Source organism: Archocentrus centrarchus, chromosome 12 (genome assembly GCF_007364275.1).
Source record: "Archocentrus centrarchus isolate MPI-CPG fArcCen1 chromosome 12, fArcCen1, whole genome shotgun sequence".
In the NCBI taxonomy this organism is placed as follows: Eukaryota; Metazoa; Chordata; class Actinopteri; order Cichliformes; family Cichlidae; genus Archocentrus; species Archocentrus centrarchus.
In genome coordinates, this window is record NC_044357.1 from 6,740,268 (window position 1) to 6,763,098 (window position 22,831).

The 22,831-nt window shown below is 41.3% G+C and overlaps 3 protein-coding genes and 2 pseudogenes across 5 annotated transcripts; 2 read left to right on the top strand and 3 right to left on the bottom strand.

Moving 5' to 3' along the window:
• Positions 1-35: 35 nt before the first annotated feature.
• On the bottom strand, positions 36-11,319 carry LOC115788987 (uncharacterized). Of its 2 annotated transcripts, XM_030742128.1 has the most exons (16): positions 11,247-11,319; positions 5,889-6,054; positions 5,537-5,646; positions 5,362-5,439; positions 4,939-5,155; positions 4,648-4,723; positions 4,137-4,283; positions 3,870-3,954; positions 3,702-3,787; positions 3,296-3,493; positions 3,135-3,220; positions 2,643-2,896; positions 2,308-2,436; positions 892-1,032; positions 668-794; positions 36-593 (listed from the first exon to the last, which is right to left on the bottom strand). In XM_030742128.1, exons 11-16 carry the CDS (start codon positions 3,169-3,171, stop codon positions 376-378), a joined length of 906 nt encoding a protein of 301 aa, XP_030597988.1. In that variant the 5' UTR covers positions 3,172-3,220; positions 3,296-3,493; positions 3,702-3,787; positions 3,870-3,954; positions 4,137-4,283; positions 4,648-4,723; positions 4,939-5,155; positions 5,362-5,439; positions 5,537-5,646; positions 5,889-6,054; positions 11,247-11,319; the 3' UTR covers positions 36-375. The 2 variants fall into 2 exon arrangements, with proteins under 2 accessions (XP_030597988.1, XP_030597989.1); XM_030742129.1 differs by lacking the exon at positions 5,889-6,054 and having other exon boundaries at positions 3,702-3,954; positions 11,247-11,266.
• LOC115789718 (uncharacterized protein K02A2.6-like) lies at positions 6,889-10,862 on the bottom strand (annotated as a pseudogene).
• A 1,475-nt stretch (positions 11,320-12,794) lies between the features above and the next one.
• On the top strand, positions 12,795-14,099 carry LOC115789719 (uncharacterized). Its single transcript, XM_030743234.1, has 2 exons — positions 12,795-13,238; positions 13,465-14,099. Exons 1-2 carry the CDS (start codon positions 12,795-12,797, stop codon positions 13,789-13,791), a joined length of 771 nt encoding a protein of 256 aa, XP_030599094.1. The 3' UTR covers positions 13,792-14,099.
• Positions 14,100-14,282: 183 nt separating this feature from the next.
• Positions 14,283-19,094, bottom strand: LOC115788979 (uncharacterized). Of its 2 annotated transcripts, XM_030742118.1 has the most exons (3): positions 18,988-19,056; positions 18,619-18,751; positions 14,283-17,312 (listed from the first exon to the last, which is right to left on the bottom strand). In XM_030742118.1, exon 3 carries the CDS (start codon positions 17,157-17,159, stop codon positions 15,387-15,389), a length of 1,773 nt encoding a protein of 590 aa, XP_030597978.1. In that variant the 5' UTR covers positions 17,160-17,312; positions 18,619-18,751; positions 18,988-19,056; the 3' UTR covers positions 14,283-15,386. The 2 variants fall into 2 exon arrangements, with proteins under 2 accessions (XP_030597978.1, XP_030597977.1); XM_030742117.1 differs by having other exon boundaries at positions 18,619-19,094.
• Positions 19,095-19,327: 233 nt separating this feature from the next.
• On the top strand, positions 19,328-22,325 carry LOC115789720 (isocitrate dehydrogenase [NADP] cytoplasmic-like; annotated as a pseudogene).
• Positions 22,326-22,831: the final 506 nt, after the last annotated feature.

Genomic DNA, 22,831 nt, shown 5'->3' on the forward strand with positions numbered 1-22,831 from the left:
TAGCCAAAACATTTATTTAATGATTTCCTGTGAACAGCAAACATGCAAGCCAGCAAATGTAAACTCAGGACTCTTTTTAAAATTCTGAACCCTTTACAGCTCTGGTACTTGAAGTGGTAAGTTTGTTTTATTTTAAGAACAGTGAAGATTATCAGCTATTCAGGTTTTGATAAAGAACTAATTCACGTCTTATCCAAGACAAGAAAATCCAGTTTTGACTTGACTGAGTCTTGTAAAAAGATGAAATATCAACTTTACAAAACGTACTCCAGATGACTTCTTTAAAACTTTTTTTAAAAAACCCTTTAAAAAACAGTTAAACAGAACATAAAATATTTTTAAAACTTTGAATTATTGAAACATCAGCTGGTACTTTCACAGTAAACCAAACCCTGTTTGGCAGGTGGAAACAGAAGCAAGCAAGTCACTCTGGAAAGAAGTGTAATCCTTGTAGTGGCAAGGGATGCGCAGAATCTCAAAGCAGGTTGAGGCTGTGATATATCTTCCTGTGGTTACCTCTACAGAGAGAGCTGTTGGCAGGACCTCCCAGCCTGTCCAGAATTTCACCAGATTCAGCAGTTCAGTCGGTGTAGCTACATAAAAAACAAACAAAAGGAAATTCTAATGCTGTTTAAATCACACATGCAAGTGTTCTCTAACAGCCAACCTCTTGTGATGAACTCCTGGAGGTAACCCGACACACGACATTTGCTGTCAGCTGAGCAGTCGTCGTCATCATCATCATCATCATCATCATCGTCTGCTTGTGGCCAAGTGATGCGCTGCAGAAGAACCTGCATTGAAATGCACATGAGAAGCATAATTCACTCTGATCTTTTCAGCTAAATTAAAATACAAATGAGGTCAGATCAGATTTATTAACTAACTTACTTCAGGGCAGATGTTTCTTGCTCCCTCTTTTGGAAGTAGCAAAGCTGCTGTGTCTGGTCGCTGAGTCAGCACTGTCCACATTGGTGTTTCTTTAAGACCTCGTCGCAGCTGCTTGATCTGTCTTGTGACTCGTCCAATTACCTATTAATAGTGATAAGAACTAATGGAACATATTCTCTCTCTCCAATATTTTATTCTAACCTCAGTATAAGCAAAACAATCTTTTTATCAAAAAGGTTTTCAAACCACGTGAAAAAAGGTAAAAAAAAATAGTTTACAGTTTAATAGTTAATAAATTAGACATTTTTTTAAAACCCAAGGCCATATTCCAGGAAGCAGGTTCAACAAACCGAGTTTAAATCAGACTCTCAGTTGGCCAACTGTGAGATTGGTAACTTTCATTAGTTTCCCGTTCCAGAACGGCTGATCAGAGTTAGTTCAATCAGTTAGCATGTGAGTAAGGAAAGAAAGTCATCATCAATGGAGCACCGACACCAGGATTCACCATCTGGCAACGGGCAAATATGGAGCAGAGCCTCAAATTTAATCCAGCGGATCAAGGAATATACGTTTGAGTGTAGAGCATGACAAATCATTTTAATCAGCTTGGCCCACTCTGTAATCATAGAATTAAAGTTTGTTATAAAATATAGAATTTATTTTATGTCCACTGACATCATTTATGCAACTTGAATTTTCATCAGATGAAATTAATTATTCAGCTGCAGCCTGACGGACAAACTACAGGAGACAGAAAGTGAAGATAAAACTGTGGAGAAACAGCTCAGACTGAGTTTACTGAGCGACCTGTGTGTTAGAGACTGAGACAGCAGCAGACCTCAGGTACATTTTTTTAGAAGGTGTTTTTTCTGCAATTTGTGACAGTTCAGTTTATGACCATTTAATTGTTTAAATAATTTTCAGTAAATATGGAATCTATTGACAGTCTGGCAGCTATGCTCATAATGCGTGACATCATCGCTGTCTCCGTCCTTACAGCCTGTTGACGAGTGAACGACTGTAAAAGCTTCATGTTACGTACAAAAATAAATGAATGTCTAACTGGGATTTCAGTGCTGGTACAAACAAACGTCTGCAGATGAATTCTCTCCTCTGACAGCCAATTTATGAATGAGGAAATGATCAGAGTGTCAGACAGGTGGTTCAGGTGCAGCAGGAGGGGAGGAGTCAGAGAAATACTCAGTTTGTTGGATAAAACCTGCCAGTGAGCAGGTTAGGTTCACAGAGTCTGTTACCATGGTAACTGATTCAGAGTTGAAGATAGCTCTCTTTCTAGAACAGTTTCTGTTATTTTAGAGTTACAAACCCGAGGTTTTTTTTTATTGTTTTTAGCTAAATCTGCTTCCTGAATTGGGGCCCAGTTCTACCAGAAACACATTTCACTCCTTCACTCACCGCATGGATTAGGAGTTTTTCAAAAACCCATTTCCGGTTGCTTTCGGTCACGGAAGGGAGGTCCCAAGCATAGCCCAAATCCTGGATCCGCATTTTGTCTTTTTCTGAAAGCTGCGATTCCCCTTCCAACTTCAATAATAGAGAGTTTCATATTAGCATATAAAAAGCCACTGCAAAAAGACAAATAGTCTGTGTGCACTTGTACAATGAACTTAACACAACAGAGTATCCAGTTTATGCTCCAATTACTGCCCTTAGAGCTGATCTGTATGTAGAATTTGGCTATACAATGAGAGTATGTCCAACTGGGACTAGCGAGGAAAAAATAAACATACGAGCCTGATTGTGTCGCGGATATCGAGATCAGGGCAGTCCTCCAGAGTGACTGTTGAAGTTTCAGGATTCCCACCAAGAAGGACATGCACAACAGCAGGGCTGAGTCCTGACAGACATGGCCCTCCATGGAGAAAGGAATGACCCATCATTCTCCCAGCCATTAGGAACATGTCACTTTCAACAAGAAAGTGACATGCTGAAGGGACCAAATGGCCTGGCTCTCCTTCAAAAAGCCGAGTGACACTGCTATTTGCTGTCAAAAACATCAAAGATATTAAACAAAGTATTATGGTTGCTATCACAATAAATTGGTGTGTGAACTGTTGGTTCCCCAGACAGCAAAACACCTGGTTATAAAAGTTTCTTGACCTGGCAATGTTTATCAATAAATATCTATTCTATGGATGCCTGCCATGGGCTAATTTGCCTTGCCAGTGTAAACAAAACAAAGGAAAAGTAAGTGTATGATTCCAGATGCACAAAATACATACCGAAATTGATATGAAACCCAGTCTTCAGTTTCTCCATGCATATTGAGAAAAAAAACGTGTTACACCATCTCCAATAGCAGTATCTCCTGTAACAACACGTAAAATTAGAACTAATATGTTTTGATTATTGTTTGACAATTGTATCTTTTGGCTGGTTTTACCTTCAAGTCTGCACTTCAGTGGACGGGCCCATTCTACATTTGTTTGTTTATAAAATGAAATCAGGGCCATGTCCTGTTCAGCAGGACTTCTTCTAATATCCATGTTGAGAGTTAACGAACTCTCCATTGCATGAATATGAAGAAAATGATCGGCACACTGAGATATGGCCTTGCTGGGGTCACTGACAGTGGACCAGTCTAAAAAGAAACCATTAAAGCACAACTTTCTCAGACATTCTTTACATTTCAACGTGTAGTACAATTAATTATTTTACCATTCCTCAATAATACACATAATACTGTTGACTGTTCACAAATTTTAAATCACGACAAGACTTTGTGACATACCCACATAACTGCGCTACTCTTCAACATTGATTCATGGCTAAACCAGAGAGGCACCTACCCTCAGTAATAGTTGTACATGTTGTTGATGGTCCAGGCATTGCTGATTGTTCTTCCTCACTGATGGCATTTTCATGAGTCACTACACTAAAGAAAAAAAAAATTCACAGGAGTGGCATTTGCATTCCATGTGAAAACAAACCCTTCAACACAAAATCTTTAACGTTACCTTTCCCCACACATAGATGCGTGTTCCTCAATACATTTACTGGAGAACATTTCCATACAAACAGGACATGGCTGTATTGCTGCTGCTGAAAAATGGAAGAAAGATACAAGCAGGAGCTGTTTTCACACTGATTATGCCACTTTTGATAAGCAGTGATAAATATTCTGCAATTTTTTTATTTGCAAAGAACACGTGGTGTTTTAAATAAAAATTTCACATGTTGATGCCAGTTTTAAAGACAGACAAAAAAAACAAAAAAACACTTACATTTTATCTCAGCAGGATGACAGCCATCCATATCAGGCTGGTCACCATCAACATCAATGACTAAACGACCTGCAGACTTTAACAGTCTGCCTGTGTATCCAGTGTCATCAGGTGACACAAGAGAGAGTTTTCGGCTACCCCATCCTCCTGTAGAAATCAGTGCAGTCAAATACGACATTTTGCACTTTTCAACTGTTAAATTAACTATAGGTCATATTTTATCTGGCAATAGCAAATAAAGAAATCGTTTAAGCCACCTACATTTTTTTTTTCACTTAACTTTTTGTAAATTAGGTAGGCGTGACTAATACTGTGCACAAAAATGTCTTAAATTCAACATTGACTGACTTAACAAATGTACAAAAACCTTTAAAGGAAACATTCTGTTTGCTGTAAAGCAATTACCTGTTAAAGTAACGGTACAGTATGTGTTCCACAAGGCCCAACAATCAGTTGATGCCCACTTTTAATAAATAAAATATCTAAATAAATAAAACTTGTGTGGGCTTACCTGCTGATTTATATAGCAGCCATCCACCAGTAATTGATCTCAGCTTTGGATATATAACTTTGAGGGCATCACATAACTACAAGCAAAAAAAAAAAAAAAAAAAGTAATTAAAACTAATCTTTAAAAACTGAAATAACGATCATCAAACCTCAAAGCTGCAAGATCCTACAAAATTGTTGTTTTGTCAATTATCTACTATGTCCATCTTTGAAGGTAAATTATTAGATATACATATATATATTGATTCTCATATTTCCTTAGATCCAGTCTAAGTACTTAATTGCACACTACCTCTTCATATGTTGTGCTCTCATCCAGATGAGCAGTCCTTGGACCCAGTCCTGCCTGCATATGGATCAGTTTCTCTTTCTCACTTGGAGTTTTGTCATACTGCTTTGGTAGCAAGTAGAAAGACACTTCAAGGGGCTTTATCTTTTTGGCAGGTATAACATTTGTTGCTGAAAAGCATCTCTTTCCTCTGCCTTTATTAAAAATTCCTGGAAAGGTTCTAAAAAACACAACATAAATGTTCACAAATTCAGCAAAGCATAGCACTAGGCTCCAAATACAGAAAATTATTCAATTTGTTTCATACACAGAATTTAGACAATTCCAGTTACTCAATGGTCACAAGTCCTTTTTTTAATGGAGTATACATGTTGTTTATACTATAACACAGAATTCTGTGTGTTAGAACATGTGTTAAGTTCTAACCTGGCCATTTCCATTTGAAGTGATTGTCTGTCAGGCCGAGCAGCTGAACTTTCACTCCTACCACGATGTTGCTCTACTCTGCAGGATTGTATCCATAAACATTTGGAACATTAGTATGGGCAGATCAAACGACTTTATATAAGGGTATAAAACATTATTTAAATATCTGCTACACCCTGTATCCTGATCTGTGGCTTCATCACTTGCTGTGCTTGGATGTCCCTGAGGCGATGTCAGTAAATGCAGTAAACGCCTGGCTGAACGTACAATTTCAGCTCGATTATCCTGCAATGACAAAGATGTGTATCACAGCAACAAGTACAACATACTGTACTTTACTGAAGACCAATTTATTAATAGGCAAGTGTCAGGTTGGTTCTGAGTAAATCTAGCACTTGGTCTAGTTCAAAATGCCGTATGAGGCTCGTTGGATAATTTACGTTAAATACAAAATCTAATCTGTACTTCCAAAGCCTGCATATGCGACCAACAGAGCAGTACATGCACGGGCAGTGGGTGTCACTCACTGCCAAATTTGTCTCCGTGTGTTCAAAGGCCACAGACAGGCGAGCGCTTGCTCTCTCTCTCTCTCTCTAAGTATAGCGAAAATCCCTCGTTCGGTGCCGCCATGATTGTTGTTGTGGTCGTTGCCTCCAGCGTTGGTGAAGTTTTACAATTAGCGCCTACCGCCCCCTACAGGTTATTGAACATAACAGATGTGAAAAGCCGCCTACAAAAGTGTTATGTTGCTCCCTTATAGTGTCACTAAGTAAACATTATTACTCGACACACAGAGCATGGAGGACAACTTCTTGCTGGTTCACTCCTTTGTTTATTATGCTACTGTTGCTATCAGAACCCCTGTATGCCCTAGTGGCGGTCTGCCCCCCTGTGGTAAGTATTGGTAGGACATCTCTAGGTTCATACATCACATATCTCCTCCCCACTAAGATTTGTTGTCAGTAACAAAAACATTTCTTCGGAAACAAACGTAAGACATTATATCCCCTTTTAAACTACATGAGATTATTTCTTTCTTTACTTCTCCACAACATTACCAGAAAATAGGAGAGTTATGTCACAGCTTATAATCACTTCAAATATCAAAACTCAGAACCATTTAACAACATTCTACAAAAGCAAACATTCTTAAACATCCTTCAACTTTTTCTTTTCTTTTTTTTTTTTACAACATCTTGGAATGTCAACATTGTTCAACTCTTTTTTTTTTTTGTGGTTGTTAAGTTTACTGATCCCTGTAACGTACCGGCGGACGTGTGATCCTCACAGGATATCGTCGTACAGTCCCTGTTGTCTCTGAATGTTCTGTGTGTGTCATTTCTGTGGACTGTGGTGTCTTGAGTGTTTTGGGTGTTTTTGGTGGTGCATGTGGTGTGTGTGGCACTGTATCAGTATCCTCCTTCTGTTGAGGTGTATTTGGGTCAGGTGTGGTTGTCTGAGGAAGTGACAGCGGACAACTCACAGGAAAACTCCCTGCAGTCTCTGGTGGGTCTGACTCGGGCCGAGTCAGCATCTGGTCCACATGACGCTTCCAGACCCCTTGTGTTCCCACATGTAGGACACTGGTCCGGTCTTCTCGATCACCACAGCTTGCGTCCACTTATCCTCCCCCCTCCTATAATCACGCACGAGCACTGGCTCACCAAGTTCAAACTGTCTCTGTTTAGAGTGTAGCTGGCGTCGTTGCTGTTGAGCCTCTTGTGACTGGTGCACTGTTCCAGCCATACTTGGTTTCAGGAAATCCAGTCGAGAACGCAGCTTGCGTCCGATGAACAGCATTGCAGGGCTTTCCTTGGTTGTTGCATGGGGGGTGTTACGGTAGGTCAGGAGGAATGTATCCAGACGCTGCTGCACTGGTGTAGTTCCTCTGGAAGATTTCAGAGCGTGCTTGAAGGTTTGCACAAATCGCTCTGCCAAGCCATTGGAGGCAGGGTGGTATGGTGCTGAGCGAATGTGTTTGACTCCATTGGCTTTCAGAAACGTGCTGAATTCTTCAGAGCAGAACTGAGGGCCGTTGTCGCTTACAAGACTGTGTGGAATGCCATAGCGACTAAAAAGTCCCCTAAGCACTTGGATGGTTTTGCTGGATGTGGTGCTATCCATGATGTGCACCTCGGGCCATTTGGAGTGTGCATCCACTATGACCAGGTACATGTGCCCTTCAAATGGACCTGCAAAGTCCACATGTATCCGTTCCCAAGGACTGGATGGCCACATCCACGGGTGTAAGGGTGCTAGGCCAGGGTCTTTCTGCACTCGTTGACATGAGTGGCATGATTTTGCTTGGTGCTCGATCTGGGAGTCGATGCTGGGCCACCAAACGTAGCTACGAGCTAAGCTCTTCATCCTTACTACACCTGGGTGTGCTGAGTGTAGCTCTGTCAGCACCCGGGGGCGCAGTTTGGGTGGCACAATCACTCTCAACCCCCACATAAGGCATCCGTGCTGCCAGTGAGATCATGGCGGCGCTGGAGATAGGGAGACAGCTCACCTGCGTCCTTTGCAGCTGGAAAACGACCAGTTGTGACCATTTCCATGACACGGGACAGGGTGGAATCCGACATGGTGTGACGCTTGATCTCGGCGTTGCTGACTGGCAATGTGTCCAACTGTGACGTGTAGAACACCTCCACTGCACCTTGTTTCTCACTGGGGGCATGAGGGAGCGGTAACCTTGACAGTCCATCAGCGTTGGCAGGTAGGGCCCCCTTTCGGTACTCAATGGTGTAATTGTGAGCGGAAAGCATGAGCGCCCAGCGTTGCATGCGAGCTGCAGCCATAGATGGTGTGCTTTTCACTGGACTGAAGATGGTTGTAAGCGGGCGATGGTCAGTGAGTAGCGTGAATGTATTGCCATACAGGTACTGGTGGAACTTGCGTACTCCAAAGACTATCGCTAACGCCTCCCTCTCAATCTGAGCGTAGTTTTGTTCTGCTTTGCTGAGAGTTCTGGATGCATAGGCGATGGGTTTTTCATCGCCATCCGGCATGACATGCGAGAGAACAGCTCCGACCCCATAGGGTGAAGCATCGCAAGCGAGACAGAGAGGCAACTCAGGGTTGTAGTGTGTGAGCACCTCTTGTGATACCAGGAGTGCTTTGGCTTTCTGGAACGCTGATGCACAGGCTGACGTCCACTGCCATTTCTTTTCTTTGTTCAGCAGTTCATTCAACGGCTTTAGCACAGTGGCCAGATCAGGGATAAAGCGTCCATAATAGTTAAGCATTCCTAGGAAAGATCGAAGTTTACTTACATCGCCTGGTGCTGGTGCTTCCACGATGGCACGTACCTTCTCCGGTGACTTGTGGAGCCCAGCAGCATCGATGATGTGGCCCAGGTATTCCACGGATTCCTGGAAGAAGAGACATTTCTCTTGCTTGAGGTGCAGGCCGTATTCCTCTAGCCTGCTGAGTACTGCATCCAGAGTTTTCAGGTGTGTCTGCTTGTCAGGACCACTGACCAGTATGTCGTCCAGGCAGCAGTGAGTGTGTGGCAGTCCAAGGAGCACCTGGTCCATTGCCTTCTGGAACAAGGCGGGCGATGACGCTACACCAAATGGCAAGCGGTTGAAGCAGAACAGTCCTTTCTGTGTTGAGATGGTCAGCAACTTCTTGGAGCTCTCTTCTACTTCCATCTGTAGATATGCATTAGATAGATCCAGTTTACTGAAGCGTTGACCTCCAGCGAGAGAAGCAAACAAGTCCTCAATACGTGGAATTGGGTACTTGTCGATGCAGAGAGCTGGGTTGATGGTGACTTTGAAGTCCCCGCAGAGTCTCACGGCGCCGTCCTTCTTGTTCACGGGCACCACTGGCGTAGCCCAGTCACTATGCGCCACAGGTGAGATGACGCCAAGCTCAGTGAGGCGTGTCAGCTCAGCTTCCACTCGCGGTCGAAGAGCATATGGCACATTGCGTGGTGGGCAGAATTTGGGTACACTGTTTGGTCTTAGAGTGAGCCTGGCTTTCACTCCTCTCATGGTGCCTAACTTATCGGAGAAAACAGCGGAGTGTCTCTTTAACACTGTCTCTAAGCTGTCTGTCTGTCTGTACTCAATTGCATGTACAGTCTTTAAGTCTCTCCAATTTAGTTGAATGGCTCTCAGCCACTCCCTGCCAAATAATGGTGGAGCATCCGCCTTCACCACATACAGTGGCAAGACAGCGTGTTGCTTGTTCAATGCCACTTGCACTTTAACAACTCCTTCTGGTGCCAAAGGCTCTCCTGTGTATGTCTTTAGTATGATATCAGTGGGTTGCAGAGGAAACTTATGCAGCTTTCGTTTGTACAGTTCCCAAGGAATCAATGACACTGCAGCCCCTGTATCCAATTCCATCTCCATTTTCTTTCCGTTAACTGTTGGCACTACTGATATGCGTGAATATTTCCCTTTCTGAGACACTGCATACAGTCCCAAGTCACTGTCACTATCCGATTTCGTTCCTTCACTTTCACTTTCATTCGCCTCGACGTGATGGATCTTTTTCTTTCTATCTTTCACGCTGCGTTTGTGTGCATGGCTTTTCTGTTCAGGCTTAATATCTTTGTGTTTATGTTCTCTTTCATGACTGCTTTTTGATTTACTCCTGCACATTCGTTTCGTGTGGCCCTTCCTCCCGCACTGGTGACATTCGCGGTCTTTGTACCAGCAGTCATCATCACTATGATTTCCCTTCCCACAGCGGCGGCATTTTTCACCTTGCGAAAACACTGCGTTTACTTTCAGGGAATTACTTAACTGCTGTACGTCGCGTGCTGCTGTCTCTGCTGACACTGCATGTTCAACAGCTTTCTTGAACGTGAGGTTTTCCTCAGTCAGAAGGCGTTTCTGCACAGCTTCGCATTTCAATCCGCAAACAAATCTGTCCCTCAGAGCGTCCTCTAGGTAAGCCCCGAACTCACAGTGTTCCGATAGCTTCTTGAGCACTGCTACATACTGTGCTACCGTTTCTCCTTCCCCCTGATTTCGCTTGTGGAACCTGAACCTCTCGGCTATAACGAGCGGTTTCGGTGTGAAGTGATCTTTAAGCACAGTCACAGCCTGTTTGTAAGTCATTGTGCCAGGTGCCACGGGAGCTACTAAGCTACGAAGCAGTCCATACGTTTTAGGTCCCATCACACTGAACAGTACTGAAACTTTCTTAGCCTCATGAATGTCATTAGCCACCACGTAATGCTCAAAACGTTCAATATACGTTGCCCATTGCTCACCAGACTCATCGAAAATGTCCATATGTCCATATATTCCAGCCATCATACGTCTTTCTGGGATTACGTGCACTGTAGATGAACTCGAAGCACTCGATGTCCTTGTATCCGCAGATGTAACACTAGCTGCACTCGGGTCCTCCGATGATGGTTGGCTCATAGTTGATCAGCACATTAGCTATCCAAAAACGCGGGTGTTCATTTCGGTCCAAAAACTTGCACAAAGCTGACTTAACTTTCACAGCCAGTCGATGAAAAGTATTCCGAAATACACGACTCGTTGCCAATTTATGTTATGTTGCTCCCTTATAGTCTCACTAAGTAAACATTATTACTCGACACACAGAGCATGGAGGACAACTTCTTACTGGTTCACTCCTTTGTTTATTATGCTACTGTTGCTATCAGAACCCCTGTATGCCCTAGTGGCGGTCTGCCCCCCTGTGGTAAGTATTGGTAGGACATCTCTAGGTTCATACATCACAAAAAGGCTTTGGAAATTGTTATATAAGTATTTTAGATGTTTGTAACGAGCGAATCTATTTTATGTACGTAACTGAAGTATCATTAGGAGCACTAGTTACTGTTTTTTACATTGTGTGTGTCAGGTATAGCATTTATCTAAAGACACGTAAGAAAAGAATAATTTGCTTACCGGAGTGTTACTGCTGGCCGCCATAGTTCTTCTGTCTTCCCGCCCAGCGCCAGCCATGTATCACGTGACTAAAGAAGCGTTGTGTGATTGGCTGGAGTTTGGTTTGACTTCAGCCAGCATCGATTGCTCTTGCCTGGGGGTGGATAACTTTTCACCGCATTTTCTGACAGCGAATTTTAGACACTGAATTTGACCTATCGCATTTGAGTACTCGAAAATATTTGCATCGAATTTTTAAAGGGTGAATTTTTTATCTTGAAATTTTGATCATTGAAAAATAAACTGAAAATGAGATAGTGAAATTTCAGAGACTTAAATTCAGAGGCAAAAAATTCAATCACTTTTTTTCGGCATTAAAAAAATGCAGTGCCAGAAATTCAATGGCATTTAAAATTCAGATCCTGATGACACAAGTTTGCTTCCATACCCCCCCCCCCCCCCCCCCCCCCCAAAAAAAAAAACAAAAACAAAAAAAACTCATTCCTAGGCCCAAGGCCAAACTTACTTGCTAATTAGGGGCAAAATATACATTAAACAAGGCGACAATTTCACTCACAAACTGGAGCACGGGCATCTTTTAAAAGTCTGTTGGTACAATTAACTGCACATCTCAGTTAATTGTTTGGGTGGATATTTGCATTACAAATGCTCTAAAGGTACGACCACAAACATGCTCTAGAGGTCGCTTCAGTGGCTTGAATCAGCTCAGGTGAGACAGCTGGCAACTAACACCACCTGGTTAGCATCCACCCAGCAGTTAAAGTGGCCATGCCTCTAACTTTGACTAGAAATAAAGTTTGGCTTGACTTGTAGTAAAGTAACGCTGAGTATCAGAGACAAATATGCTCCAGGTGTGCAAATATAGATACATTAGTGTCACATAACAATGATTTCTACGACGGAGTATTAGGGCCACATTGAAAAAAAAAATTAAAATGTGCATTTCGAGAATAAAGTCAAAATTTCAAGAATAAAGTCGTAATTTCGAGAAAAAAAGTCAAAATACTATTTCGAGAATAAAGTCAAAATTTCGAGAATAAAGTCCTAATTTCGAGAAAAAAGTCAAAATACTATTTCGAGAATAAAGTCGAAATTTCGAGAATAAAGTCGTTTCAAGTCAAACAGCTGCCACGCGACGTCTGCTATACCCTCTCCAGTATGCCTTGCGTGGATGAGTTAGTGAAACTATATTTCAAAATCGGTTTTAGTAATAAGGAAATTCTTTCTCTTTTAGCGCATAAACACGGTGTAGTTATAAGTATAAGGACGTTGAAGAGATGGTGCAGAAATCTGTGTCTAGTCAGAAGGAAAAATCACACAGATTTGGAAGAATTGTCCGGATTTGTGCAAAATGAAATAGCTGGCAACGGACAGATGCAAGGATATCGGTGGTTACACCTTCGTGCATTACAGAGGGGGTATGTTGCATCACAAGACACAATAAGGCAGCTGATCAAGTTGTTTGATCCTGAAGGTGTGGAGCTCAGGCGGGCGCGCCGTCTGAGACGCAGGCATTACCGTAATAAAGGCCCAAATCCTCTGTGGCACATGGATTCGTACGATAAACTGAAGCCCTATGGCATTGGCATCAATGGCTGCATTGATGGTTTTAGTCGCTATGTTGTGTGGATGGAAGCCTACAGAACAAACAACGACCCAAAGGTGATTGCTGATTACTTCATCACATCTATTGCGCGCTTGGGAGGATGTCCGGAGCGTCTGCGCGCTGACAGGGGGACAGAAAATGGACATGTTGAAAACATGCTTGTCTTTTTGCGAAGGAACCACACTGACAGTTTTGCAAGAGACCGAAGTTTTGTCTATGGGCGCAGCACCGCAAACCAGCGTATTGAGTTTTGGTGGGGAATCTTGAGAAAACAAAGTGCACAGTTTTGGATCAATCTTTTCCAAACTCTCCAAGATGATGGGCATTTCTCCGGTGATTTTTTGGATAAAAGCTTAATTCAGTTCTGCTTCCTAAACCTTGTTCAGGTACGTTTCCGAGCTCATTACCCTTGCTTTCGTTATCCACATCTTCCATCATAAAGTCAGCATTGTTTTAATTAGAGCATATTTGGAATATTAATATTTGGTATTGGAGCGCATAATTCTCAAAAAATTCGCACACCTGACTATTTTTATTAGGACTATGCGCGCAACAGCAGCAACAGAAAAATTAAAAGCTTCAGTATGATGTTTTCGTTATCTTTTTATTCAGGACGAACTTAATGAAGTCGTGACAACCTGGAATTCCCACAAAATAAGGCCAAAGGCGGGTCACGGGGTGACTGGAGGCCGTCCTGTTTTGATGTACACACTTCCAGAGATGCATGGCGCTGAAGACTGTCTTAAGACTATTGATTTGGAGGAGCTGGCCCTATGTAAGGAGGAGTGCACCCCCAAAAGCCAGTACCCCTGTGATGAAACTGTATTTGATCTCTGCTGTCTTCTAATGCAGGAAAAAGGATGGGATGCTCCAAGAGATGCATTTTCTGCTGCTGAATTGTACTTGTTACTAAGAAATGAAATACTGCTAAATATTTAAGGCAGGATAGTCCTCTAAGGACGTTAATTGGTGTGAGCTGTCAGATTTCAGAAGCCTGGTACTGAAACCATGAAGTCCTCTAAATGTGGACAATTTAACAGAGTATAAAAGCTATTTCTACCCATAACATGGGCCTACTTGTAAAACTTTATTTTCACAATGAAAGTATTCCTTTTTTCCCCTCTGACTACCTTAATCAGTGTTTGCTGTGAAGGAGCGATGTATATATGAAGGCTGAAATAATTTGTGGTGGGTTAATTATGCTTTTATTCTTCAATTTAATTTGTGTTAAACTGTCAAGGACTGACTCAACATGAAGGTTACCATAACAGTCTACAAGAATATTGTCTGTAACAATGGCACATCATGCTGGAGTATTAAAAGATTGTATTGTAGAGGATGCAATGTGCACTTAATTTCCTGCAAAATTACTCAGGTGCCAGTCACTAGACACAAAATCTTTAAATAGAAAACTCTTTATTTCACTAACTTTTTGTGCTATCAACTAGCTATTAAGTCTTGATTATTAACTTAACTGATTGTTAAACAGATCATACAGAAATGAAACTGGTGCACTTTTAAAAACATCAAATTATGAACATTCTTTGGTGCATTTGTAAAGAAAATTAAGATAACATAAAAAGAAATAACAATTTCCATTACTTTAAAATGACAAAAAAAATTAAAAAAAAATAGCATGGCATACTCCCAGAATTAATATGATTTGTGCAGTTACAGATCAATCATGTAAAACTTGTGGCTTCATCACAGTTGTCCTGTGTGTACTTGGGAAACCATATCCTAAGGCACAAAACTGAAATACATTTTTGCAGCAGCAGTTCAATGCAGTTCAGTGACTATATGAAGAAAAAATACATTGTCTAAATTATGAACATACTAAGCAACATAAAACCCTGAAGATGTAACAATGGGAAATGTCACATGAACGGGAAATCTTACATGTGCACATTCACAAATATTGATTAGCCAATTGAAAAGCATAGGAATCCCTTGGAGGATGTAATTGGTATTCACATTAGCTTGCTGTAGCTGCTTAGAACAGATGTAAACGTGTCTATTCACAAGAGTCTGCACATGTTGGTTTTATTTTACAATAACTTTAAATAAAATATGATGCTCACCTACCATATCAAGTGCAGATTCAATCCAACAATATTTTGTCAGTGAAGATTTGAAAAGTATCAATAAGGTCCTAACTGTCTGTTATTTACATTTATTTTATATGAATCACTTATTACAATTTTGTAATAACATCTACACACAAAGACATGTCATTTCCAATTCAGCACCTTTTAAAACAGATATGCAGTTGCTGATAGCTTAGAACCCAGCTTGTGAGAAATGTACTTGAAGTGGCCCTGTAAAAACAGATATCAAAAAAGTCCAGTATAGGCCACTAGTATAACCGGACAGAACAGATGAGACTTGAAGACAAAGTACACCTAAGAAAAGGAAATAAACAGTTGTAGGTGTTTCTATCGGTTAACTAAGGCTGTGATCTTTTTCACCATTTTAAACTTATTAGCCTGGCAACAGCATAGCCAGAATTATGGCTAAGGGGCCACATAATAATGCTACACAATATCCATCACCCAAATGTTGCTTTCAAGAATTTCGTTGAATTCAGCACGAAAGTCAGGGAAATTTTCGTAGCTATCAGGTAGCTGTAGGAACATGCCACATGTTCGTCCTATTGGACGTCTTGTAAAATCAGACATTACTGTAAACTCCACAGTGACACTGTCTGACACAATCAAATCAGAACCTGTGCAGAATCTCAGAAACTTCCCTAGTTTTTCTTCATTGAGTTCTCTGATATACCTTTTGAGATGATGCTCAACCTCTTTTTGCTTTGCTGTCATATCACCTGGAAACTTTAACAGCCTTGTCACCTTTTTAGATGTGGGTTTAAGGTCATCGTACATCTTCCTTAGCTTCTCATAATGCAGACTGATTTGTGGTTTTGCAATATCCCTCCAACAATCAATTACAAACATTGGCTTTTGCACAAGTTCTTTGTGTGAAATTTCAATCAAAATTGATTGTAGATTTTCTGCTGAGGCTCTTCTTCTGCACTCATAGTTGTCAAGGACCTCAAGAAGGTCATCAGCTTCAATGGAAGAGAAGTCCTGTAAAGCCTGTCTGAGGATCTCTCGCTCCTGGCAGCTTACAAACTGAAGAAAGACTTCTGTCAGGTCACTGTACACTACTCCAAATAACATCTCCTCAACAAAAGGGGATGCAAGCTTGATGGGAAGGTAGTGGCAATCTTGGTATCCTCTCAAGAAAATTCTGCCAATAGCTTTCCAGGTGTCAGCCTTGAAATCATGTCTGATGAAGGGCACTTTCACCGATGTACCAAGAGTGCAACGATCATAGAATTCTTGCCAAAAGGCACTAAAGATATCTCTGAGTACCCCTGAGCCACTACCAGCTTCCTCAGAATTATCTGGAAGTAGTCGCCTCACTGTCAGTTGTGTAGTCAGAGTGTCTGGGTCAGAAAATGCTTCAATCATATCATTGAAACAATTTGCGTGGTGTATGGTTAGCATTTTTGTTTGAGGTGAATGGTCAGGTGTTTCAGGCTGATAAATCAGTGTGTCAGCATTATCAAAATCATCTTCTGGATTTGGGCCAAATGTAATTTCTGGGTCAGAGATATTATGTGGATTTTCTCCCAGTGTTACATAGTCGTGAAGAACAACTGCATCATCTGATAATATCTCTGGTAAGATAAAATGGACCTCTGAAGCCACCATGGGATCTGTGGTGACTGGCTGATTTGTAACAATTGACTGGTCAGAGGCAACTTGCTGATGAGGACTGTCCTGATCATTATCTGAGTAATTGGGTGCCGAAGAAAAGGACTGGCTGTCAGAAAATTCAATAATGTCATCCTGGCCATCAAAGTTAGAATTAACATCAGTGTGTTCTGATTCAGTAGAAGAAACATCTACAACTGATTGTTGCTTTGTGGCAATGTAGAAACGCAGCATGGGAAGTTTGATGGTGTCATATATTGTGCCAATTGAGATGTCACCAGATAAGGAATTTTGCTGAAAATCCCAAACATCAAATGTGAAGTCTGATTCATGGCCTTTACTTGAAACACCATTTGGGAAAAAAAGACTTTTCCCTTCTTTCAGGATGTCATTATATCCACCACTGATGTTCATAACAACTTTTCTGGTCCCTCCTCCTTGCTTTGCTCTAACCTGTTTGATTTCAGTATTGTCTTGGTGTATCCAACCTATCTCAACAGTCCGTCTAATGACTCTTCGTCTAGAGTTGGATTTAGAGGTTTTAGGCTCCTCTTCACTTTGTTTGGTTTCCTTTCTTAGTTTCATTTTTTCTCTGAGCTTTTAAAAAAGGCCCATTTTTCGCTTTGAGACAGGTTTCTGATTTTTGCAAAAATTAAAAAGAGCAATTCTGTCTCCATATGAGGGAATGTAGTTAGCCAAAGCTGAATCGTCCATAAGCAAGATGACATCCCTGTCGATCTGTGAAGAATAGGAAAACCACGATAAGGATCATTTGTCATATGTATGCAGAAAACTTTGGAAAGAATCTGCAAATTCATTTGAACAAACTCATGGCATCTTACTCAGGTCATTATACTAAATGGTTGATTATATAGCAAATGATTTGTATGTTATGAATGTAGCCTAACCTTTGTGTGCAATTTGTGACTTTGGGAGATAAGTAAATTAAATGTAAATGTCCATCCACCCATTTTCTTCAGCTTATCTTAGAGCAGAAGGCAGGGTACACCCTGTACAGGTTGCCAGCCTGTAGCAGGGCTAACACAGAGAGAGAGAGAGCGAGAGAGAGAGAGAGAGAGAGAGAGAGAGACAACCATTCACACCTATGGGCAATTTAAAATCCTAAATAGAACCCTAACCCCACTAAGTGCATGTCTTTGGCCTGTGAAAGAAAACTGAAGAACACCCACACAAACTCCACGCAAAAAGGTTTGCCAAGGTGGACTCGAACCCAGACCATCTCACTATGAGACAACAGTTCTAACCACCACACCACCTTTCTGCCCTCAAAATAAATGTAATTTGTAGAAATATACCAACAAAATTATTCAAATGAATTTAAATTTAAAGTTCAAACATTCAAATTCATTCAAACAACAAAAATAGCCCACTAAATTTAGAACCACAAACTATCATCTTATATGGCTAAATTAAATATTAAAATGCAATAACTTGCATTAAATCCATTAATGGTATATTAACATCCCAGGAATAGTTGTGTCAGGGAGGGCATCTGGTGTAAAAATCTTAAAGATAAAATATGTATTTCCATTTGCTGTGGCAACCCGTTATGAACAAGGGAGCAGCTGAAAGAATGACAGCAACAAGATAAGCAGAAAATGGAAGGATTGATGTATTTAAACTAGTAAGTAGTTAACTAGGTGTGTCCTATTTCTATCATTTCGCAACCAAGTCAATATTGAAGAAAAACAGTCACCAAACTATCCCAGTCCAACAATGTATGGATATATCTGTATAGTCTTTCATTCACCTCTGTTGTATATCATTGTCATATCATAAATAATAGATTGACATTTTTTACAGTGGAGCATTTACAAGTGGTAGTGGAAGAAAAGCCTGAATATAAAATCCCTAAAAATGCAAATGAAAACTGGCTGTTATATTGAAATGACCTAATTTGCGGGGCCTCTGCATCTTAAGTTATTATAGCATACACTTTTCCCCGGTTGCATTCTCAGAGAATACCATGATTCACTTGCAGGTTATAGTTGGCTACCCTGTCTGTGTCTCTGTCACATCGCACCTTTTGCTCCTCGATTAGTGTGAGTGCTTCTTCTGGAACCCCCCGATCACGTAGGAAATCTGTCACGGTGATTGCCATTTTTGTCAGTTTCAGAGAAGCGGTTCTCTTCCAGAGTATGGTCCTTTAAACAGATCTAAAAGAGTCACAGGATGTTAACATAAGCAATTAGTTTAAGATGATGACAACTAATAAAAACAAAGTGTACCGTCTGTGATAGCATCTTGCAATTTTAGCTAGCTTGGCCAGTAGATTTTGGCTGCTTGTCACTTTTTATGTGGGAGATTATGAGCGGAGGAATAGCATTGTACTCAAGATTTACATACCGCGTGTGGCTATCAGTCAACAATACAACATGAACACTTCACTTACCTTCTCTCTTCATTAATGTTCACACTCTGGCAGGTAGTGGTCACTTTCCTCACTTAATTTCATGGCCTGTGGGATGTAATACGACGTCTTGACGTTTTGACTTTTTTCTCGAAATTTCGACTTTATTCTCGAAATTTTGACTTTATTCTCGAAATAGTATTTTGACTTTTTTTCTCGAAATTACGACTTTATTCTCGAAATTTTGACTTTATTCTCGAAATGCACAATTTAATTTTTTTTTTTCAATGTGGCCCTAATACTCCTTCGTAGATTTCAGAGCAAAGTGATCAAATATAAAGTGGAGGGTGTCACAGGAAAGTGTGTTTTTATTGTGAAACATATGAAGTATCTCTGTTTATGCTGTAAGTGTTGCTCTGTTCAGGTTTAATCGGTGTGGTCGAGTGAGAGGAACACCGGCTTCTTTTCTCAGAGTTTGTCCAATCTTGTGTGTCTTTAATGCTCTTTGATATTTCCTGTGAATCTCCTCTGCGTCTGCTTCCTGTTTGCTTGTGTGTGTTCAGGCACAGGCGGTGTGTCCTTGGGAATCTACAACACAGATAAGTCCATCAGGGACTTTGCCCACGGCTCTTTCCAGGTGGCTCTGTCCAGAGGCTGGCCTCTCTACCTCAGCACCAAGAACACCATCCTGAAGAAGTACGACAGTCGCTTGAAAGACGTCTTCCAGGAGATATACGAGAAGTAAAGACGACTCGCGCACAAAGAGCTGTGCACCCATTCTTGTAGCAGACGTGGACCAGAACCTAAAGGTGTTGCTCTCCTTCTTTTGTATTCCAGGGAATATCGGGCTCAGTTTGAGGCCAAGGGCATCTGGTGTGAACACCATCTCATAGACGACATGGTGGCCCAAGCCATGAAATCTGAGGGAGGCTTCATTTGGGCCTGCAAAAACTATGATGGAGATGTTCAGTCTGACTCTGTGGCACAAGGTTGGTTGAAAAAAAGTGCATCAGAAGTTATGTGAAGAACTGTGCAGAGAATTCTACTGTAGATTGATGACATGCAGATGTTGATGTAGTTTTGTGTGCCCCTGTGTTTTAGGTTACGGCTCCCTGCGTATGATGACCAGTGTGCTCGTCTGTCCTGATGGGCGCACAGTCGAGTCAGAGGCTGCGCATGGCACAGTGATGCGCCATTACAGACAACACTAGCAGGGAAAAGAAACCTCCACCAACCCCGTTGGTAGGCCCTGTTTCTGGTGATGTCATCTTATCTCTAAGGATTAAATAGCTAAAGCCTGCCCTGTCACTGTGTGTGTGTGTGTGTGTGTGTGTGTGTGTGTGTGTGTGTGTGTGTGTGTGTGTGTGTGTGTGTGTGTGTGTGTGTGTGTGTGTGTGTCTGCTACAGCCTCAATCTTTGCGTGGATGTGGGGCCTGCTTTACCGGGCAAAGCTTGACAACAATGCAGAATTACGAGGATTCTCCGAGGCGCTGGAGGCCGTTTGCATCGAGACCGTCGAGGCTCGTTTCATGACCAAAGATTTGGCTCTTTGCATCAAAGGCCTTCCAAAGTTAGTCATACACACTGTACACTGTGCACATTTATTATAGCGTCATAGTGATGGGGCTAAACTGGGGATGTCCCCATCAGGTTTTTTCCTCCCTAAATCGATGTGACCCCTTTTTAAAGGTGACTTGTTGTGTTTCCTTCTGTGCTGCAACTGCTACAGTGGTGGATGTTGAGCACAGTCTTTGATGTGGCTCACCAGTAAACAACATCTGCCAAAAGAAATAGAAAAAAATTGAATGCAGCAAATGTTTGTTTCATATATTTCACATCTTCCTATCATTTACTCACAAAAGAGACACAATTCACTTTTCTGGTCCAGAAGAATCATGAGGATTGGATATTCAGTAAGTTCTGTGTGATGGGACTCTTTCTATTCTTCTTCTCATATTTTGTTTCTCTTTTTGATCGACACCAGCTGCCGAGAACACTGTTGCTGTTCAGCAGCCAATAAAAACTGGCCCCCAGTTATTTACTGTGAATTAATGTTATTTAGTTAAATTTCACTTCTTAAAATGACCATTCTCCCTCGCTTGGTTTAGCCAGTCAGAATGATTCCTATTCTGTTTACTCAGAAGTGAATCCAAAAACTAAAAGGCTGGTTTAGTTCCTTTAACTGGAGCAAAAAAAGGGCCTTCACTACAGCTTCCAAGACATATGGGAGGCCTAGACCTTCCAGATCTCAAAGAATATCAACTGTGTTCTCTTTTATATACTCTGGAGTGGATATTTGGAAATCCATCTACAGTGTGGCTGGATATAGAGGCCTCACGGTGCAGCTGCCCTCTTAAGTATTTTTCTTAAAAATATGAAAATTATAAATAAATACTGTAACAGTCCAATTACTGTTAATACATTCAAGGCTTGGAGAGCAGCTCAACATACTGAGGGGAGATCTGGGAAAACATCCCCCTTTACCCCCTTTTGTCCATAACCTTTATTTTCTTCCGGGTATGCCGGATGCAGGTTTTGGGGAATGGGTGGTTTGGCTGTCTCTTCAAAGAGGGGACTCTCATGTCATTTAATCAAGTTGTAGAAGCCTTTGGAATAGGAAAAAATAATCTCTTCCGCTTTTTTTCAGATAGGAGATTTTGTTAAAAAAGAAACAACTTTACTTGAGGACACTGAGATCTGGGGCATTGAAAAGCTGGTGTTTGGATTTAGTATGTGTTACAAAACATTAAAATTTCATAAGTCTAACTCATTAATTACTCTGGCCCATACCTGGGGAGGAGAACTGGATACCGAGATCACAGAAGAAATGTGGAGCAGTATTTGGAAATCTGACAGAAAAATTTCTGTCTGTAATTGTTCCTGGGCTTTACAACTTAAATTACTGCATAGAGCGCACTTGGCCCCAAACCGGGTGTCTAAGTTTAAACCAGGTTTCCCTCCACAGTGCCCTAAATTTAAAATACATGAAGGTAGCCTCACACGCTGTCTCTCATCATGTCCCAAGATCCAGGAATATTGGGAAGCCATTCTGGTCGAAATTAGGAAAATTATTAAAATTAACATCAGTCTCGATCCAGTGTCTCTTCTCCTTGGTCTACCGAGTAAATACATTAAGAACAAAAACAAGAGTAAGTTGTATAACATTTTAACTTACTGTGCTCGGAAGAATATTTTACTGCAATGGATTTCTAATAAGTCACCTACTGTTTTTGGGTGGAGGAAGCTTATTTTGGAATACATCCCAATTGACTTTTTAACAGGCCTTGTCCACTCTAAGACTGACATCTTTGGCTGGATATGGAAACCCTTCCTGGACTCACTGTACCGTGGGAAGAATCAGTGGAGGAGGCATACGAGAGAAAGAAGCTGCGCTATACTGTGCTGGTGATGCAAGTAAAGCGGGGAGGATGGAAAACCAAAATTTACCCTGTGGAGGTAGGATGTAGAGGATTTGTTGCTAAGTCTACTATAAAACTGATAAAAAACTTAGGGATCCAGGGAAAAGTGCTGCAGCGGACTATCAAAGCTCTTTCAGCAGCAGCTGAAAGAAGTAGCCAATGGCTTTGGATAAAAAGGAACGATCCCTGCTGGGCCCCAGCAAGATAATATCAGGAACCAGATGATAGGACAGGGGGGGTGGACCTGGGACGGCAGATGCCACCGTTGAGCCCTTCGGAGATGTAGTGGGCTAATCAATGAAACATTGAAGATGGAGGGTGCCCACTTTATAACCCTCACCTATCAACCTTATGCAACCCGTATTGTTCTCATGTAAGTGTAACATCTTTTAGCACAAGGGATTGATTAACATCTCGTCTTGTGTTTATTTGAGTTAGATTTATTCATCTGCGTTTCATTAAACACG